At 47.6% G+C, this 5,292-nt stretch overlaps 1 protein-coding gene across 1 annotated transcript; it reads left to right on the forward strand.

The window, feature by feature from the left end:
* The first annotated feature begins 319 nt into the window (after positions 1–319).
* LOC102451848 (olfactory receptor 51G2-like) lies at positions 320–1,255 on the forward strand. The gene has a single exon (XM_006110419.3). The coding sequence runs from the start codon at positions 320–322 to the stop codon at positions 1,253–1,255; it is 936 nt and encodes a 311-aa protein (XP_006110481.3).
* Positions 1,256–5,292: the final 4,037 nt, after the last annotated feature.

Below are 5,292 nucleotides of genomic sequence, written 5' to 3' on the forward strand. Positions count from 1 at the left end.
AGAAACATTCGCCAAGAACAAGATTTGTTATACCTATAGCAGGGCTTCTTTCACCTTCCTCCAAAGTATTTGATACTAACTCCTGAATCCTGACTTGATGGACTTCATGTCTGATCCAGTCTGGCAAGTCCTGTCTTCCTATCAGTACGGTAAATCCAAAAGTGTGTTCTGGCTGATCCTCCTTGAGCTCCTGAGTGCGTGGTGAGCAAAAACATGGGTGCAGTGGGAGCAAAAAACTGCTTCATTAAATATCATTTTGTCTTTTCTTGTTCCTTTCAGGAAGAAAAGTACCAAACTCCTTGTATCTGCTCAGTACATGATGGCAGCTGTCAATGACACCACATTCTCACATGCTGTGTTCCTTCTCACCGGGATACCTGGGCAGGAAAATGCCCATCTCTGGATCGCTATTGCCTTTGGCTTAATTTATGCTACTGCAATAGTAGGTAATTCAGTCATTCTGTTCATTATAAAAACAGATCCAAGCCTCCATGAGCCCATGTACATTTTTCTTTCCATGTTGGCCCTCACAGACCTTGGCTTTTTGATAGCCACCATGCCGACGACACTGGGCCTCTATTTCTTTAACTTTAGGGAGATCAACCTCCATGCCTGTTTCTTTCAGTTGTACTTTGTTGGCTTCCTTCTTTTCACTGAATCTGGTGTGCTCTTGTCGATGGCCTTTGACCGCTTCATCGCCATCAGTAACCCGCTGAGATACGGTTCCATCTTAACCCTGCCGAGAATAGCCAAGATGGGGCTGGTGAGTGTGATAAGAGCACTTACTGTAGTAATCCCATTCCCCGTTTTCCTGAGGCAGTTCCAATATTGTCGATCCAATGTCCTCACCCATTCCTACTGCCGGAATGAGGACATCCTGAAGTTGGCTTGTTCGGATGTGGGATTAAGAGGCATGTACGGCATGATCATTAAAATTTTAACAATGGGGATGGACTTGCTGCTCATCTTCCTCTCTTATGTGATGATCCTCAAAACAGTGCTGAGCATCGCGTCCCAAGCGGAGTGCCTTAGGGCCCTAAACACCTGTGTCTCCCACCTCTGCGCCGTCCTGCTCTTCTATACACCAGAGTTCAGCCTGTCTGTGATAACCAGATTCGTGAAGGAAACTTCTCCTTTGCTTCGGATTATTCTGAGCTACGTCTCCCTGCTTGTCCCACCACTGATGAACCCGATTGTGTACAGCGTGAAAAGCAAACCCCTGCGTGAGAGGATAATCAAGGTGTTCATCAAGTGAAGGGGCCATTCATTACCTCTCTGCAGCGCTCGTGACACCGGAGACTGAAGAATATACCATAGTCACCTCTTCCATCCTGGATCATTACCTCTGAGAGGACATGAGAGTCATTGACACTAAATAGAAAGAGATTCAGATGGCATCTAAGACCCAGGGTCCTGGGTGAGCAGCTTGTGACGGTTTTGTACCCCCATGCTTTATGAAATTGAATTATGGATACAATTATGGGAAACTCGAAAATGCTTTGGACAAAGTACCCCAACCTATCAATTTTAACATCACAATCTGCTGTATCAATACATTTTATTTTGATGCATGTATCACTCTGGCATGTAAAGTTGGAGATCTTGGGTAGGGACTGGTCTAAGGTTTTAAATGTGCAAATGAAAGCCATCAGAGGTGTTTCTAGTGATGGGACACCTCAAAGTCTGTGGTATTACCTATAAAGTACCTGCTTTGTCTTTCAAGACTAAGCAATAGTTGGTCTTAAGTAAACATGTGACCACCCCAACTGGTAGGGACTGATCAGGTAAATTTCCATGGAAGGTGGGAGAGAGAAGAACAATTTCCTGCCCAAAGTGAAATCTATAAGATAATGAGAATTGAGCTATCACTGAGGCCTTGGCCTAAGAGAATAAACCGGAGGACCCAGGGATTAAGGATCTTCCCTGGCATTGATTTTTAGCTGAAAAAAAAAAGAGTTTTAGGGTAACTATTTCTGCTTTTTCTGTTATTTTACATTTGTAATTTCCTTTGCTCTGCCTGTTTTCACTTGCAACCACTTGAATCGTACTGCTTGTACTTAATAAAATCACTTTTAATTTACTATCAAGCCGAGAGTAAATAATTGTTACTTGGTGGAGCACTCAGTGTGCACATCCTCCTGTCATTGCTAATGAGGGCTATGCCGAATGATTTATTTGGAATTCTGATTCCATCTGGGGAGCGGGCTTTCTGATTACTGTGCCTGAAACCACATTCTCCTCAGACTGGAAGGCTACGTCTACACTGGTCCCTTTTCCGAAAGGGGCATGCTAATTTTCAACTTCAGAATAGGGAAATCCGCGGGGGATTTAAATATCCCCTGCGGGATTTAAATAAAGATGTCCGCCGCTTTTTTCCGGCTTGGGGAAAAGCCGGAAAAAAGCGTCTAGACTGGCCCGATCCTCCGGAATAAAGCCCTTTTCCGGAGGATCTCTTATTCCTACTTCGAAGTAAAAGGAAAGAGGGTAGAAAGGTATAGAAAGAGGGATACATATACTGCAAAAACTCCGCAGTGTACATGTAGTCTCAGTGTCTGTATGTCTCTTTGGGGGGTGGGGGAGTGTGATCTCAGCTCTGCACCTGGGCTGGTGGGGACCAGGAGATCTGGCCCAGCTGGACAGGGTGGTGAAGACTCCCACAGAGCAAGGAGACATGTCTTAGCAGCTTTGTCAACACATTGCGAAGCACCCCCAAGGGGTCTTCTCTGATCGCATCCCATCACAGGTCTGTTCCCACCCATTGGTGAGGGAGCACAGTACACTGGGGAAGGCAGCCAGAACCATTTCCGGAGTGGCTGTATTCGTGGGGAACCAGGGAACAGGTGGGATGTGATATCAGTGACTTCTCCATCATCAGAATTCCTGTCGATACATTCCATAAAGAGAAGGAACGTGGAAGTTTTTTCCCATGACACCTGCCCTGTGTCTGTCCCATCTCTGGTTCAATATCTGGGGACCATGAAAAAAGCTGCCGAGCTGTTCTGCAGTCACAGTCCTGGCCCTTCCCGAGCACTCTGGGTGCTGCGTGATCCATGAGGCTGCCCCAGCTCTGGCCAGGACCTGTTCCTGGAGCACAGTCCTACCCACTGGCTCCTCATCATTACCCAAGGCTGCATCCTCTCTCCAGGACAGAAGCCAGACCTGGACCCTATTCATGGCTGTATTCGTGGGGTGCCAGAAAACAGGCGGGATACGACATCAGTGGCTGCTCACGAAAAGAGCTCCCGAGATGTTCTGCTGTCACAGTGCTGGATTTTGTTTTGTTTAGTTTTGTTTTTCCTCCAAGCCCTAGCTCTTGGATTCATGATTATGTACAACTCAGTTTTTGCCTTCAAAAATAAGTTTCTATCCGTCATGATTACAGAGAAGTTTAAAATATGACATGAGTTCACCCAAATGACTCAGAATCCAGAAAACAGTCCAAAAATAATATTTTTTTAAAAAAACCTCATGATTTTTAAGCCAAATGAATGACTTTTTTCAGGCCTGACCTGAGATATTTGTTATGCTTGGGTTTAGAAATATTAATAACATGTTAGAAGTAATTTATATGCTGGGCTCTTGCAGTGCATTAGAAAGCCTGATGAGTGCTATCCCACGAGAAGTACTGTTTTCCAACTGAACAGGGGAGAGGATCTGTGGGATCACGTGAGGATTACTTGTATTCCCTCCCTCTGGGGTATCTGGTGTTGGCCACTGTTGGCAGACAAGATACTGGGTTAGATGCACCTTTGGTCTGACCCAGTCTGGCCATTCCTTTGTTCGTATCAAGCACCCATGCTGAGTGAGAATGTGAATGGAGCAGACAGGGTATGTCTACTAGGGATGTTAAAAGTTGATTAAATAGGTAACTATGTGACCACTGAAAATCTCATGGGCAACATGCTGCATGCTCTTAAATAAGCATTATATTGCTGAGCCCACAGGGATGCCTCCCTGAGAGCAGGCCTGTCAGCCCCTGCTGGCCTGGCTCCCAGGGAAGTGGTTTCCCTGCCACAGTGAAGCTACATCCCTGGGAACTGCCTAAGTTTAACCGACAAGCATCAACGTATCTGTTAAACAGTTAGCTGGTTCCAATCTAACATCCCTAATGTCTTCACCAGTGGCCTCCAACCTTTTTATGCACAAGAACATTTTTTAAGTATTAGGGCAACTCCCACCCTACCCCTGAGGCTCCACAGACTTCATTCCCCGCTCTCTCCATCACTTGCTCTCCCCCCCCACACACTTTCATTAGGCTGGGACAGGGGGTGCAGGCTCCAGGCTGGAACCAAGAGTTCTGGGAGCAGGAGGGGGTAAGAGATGCAAGCTCTGGGAGGGAAACTGGGTGCAGGAAAGGGGCTCTAGGCTGGAGCACAGTGTTAGGGTGCAGGTGAGGTATAGAGTACTGAGCAAACACCCAGGCCAAGGAGAAAGTCTCTGAATGCTTATGGGAAGCAAGGCTTTGCATTTCCCCCCTCAGTGACCCCTAGCATGCAGGATAGCTGCCTCCCAGGCTGGAGGCCCAAGGAAAAAGCCTGTGTGGGTGGGCGCACAACAGGGCTTGGTGCAGTAATTTGCTTGACCACAAGCCCTCTAATGGGGTGGTCTCGGCTACTGCCTAACTCCATCTGCACTGCTAGCCAAGGCAGCACCTTCTCCTCAGTGCGCACAGGCTCCAGCCTCAACTCCCCTGGGCAGCTGGATAGCCAATCTGTTATAATCTCCACTCCCTCCCCATCCTATCATTCCAGACTCCCTGCTGAATGCACAGGGGCAATCCCATCCCCTGAGGCTGTGGGGGCCGTTCTCAGACAAACACCTTCCTGCTGGCCAGATCCACCATATGCCACAGCAGCTGGATCAGCTCTTATCAGATCCCAATCTAGACCCCCCCCCAGCATCAGCAGTCTTCCTGGACAAGATCACAGAGTAGTTAGAAAGGGCAGGAGCAGAGGTGGCAGCAGCAGGAAGGATGAACATTAGATGGGTCCCAAGAGAAGGGGGAGGAAAGAAATAGCAAAAGAGAGGGATAAATGGATGAGAGGCAGCAGGAGACAGAGGAGCCAATAGCATGGGCAAGGGCCAGCAGTACTTGGTAGGAGAAGGCACTTCCAGCAAATGGCAAAGTTGTTTATGAGATCAACATGTCTTCTAGTGCCCAAAGGAGCTCAGCTGAGACCTGGCCGTCCAGGCTCTCGCTCTGCATGGTCATTGCAAATGGCCCTTCTCCCTGCTGGAGAAATGTGAACAGCTCTGACACCGCTGTGTGATCATTAAATACTGCCAATGCTG

Source organism: Pelodiscus sinensis, chromosome 1 (assembly GCF_052426305.1).
Source record: "Pelodiscus sinensis isolate ZL-2025 chromosome 1, ASM5242630v1, whole genome shotgun sequence".
NCBI classification, from domain to species: Eukaryota; Metazoa; Chordata; order Testudines; family Trionychidae; genus Pelodiscus; species Pelodiscus sinensis.

Coding starts and splice junctions, on each gene's coding strand:
- LOC102451848 (XM_006110419.3), top strand. CDS start 320: ATGGCAGCTGTCAATGACACCACATTCTCACATGCTGTGTTCCTTCTC.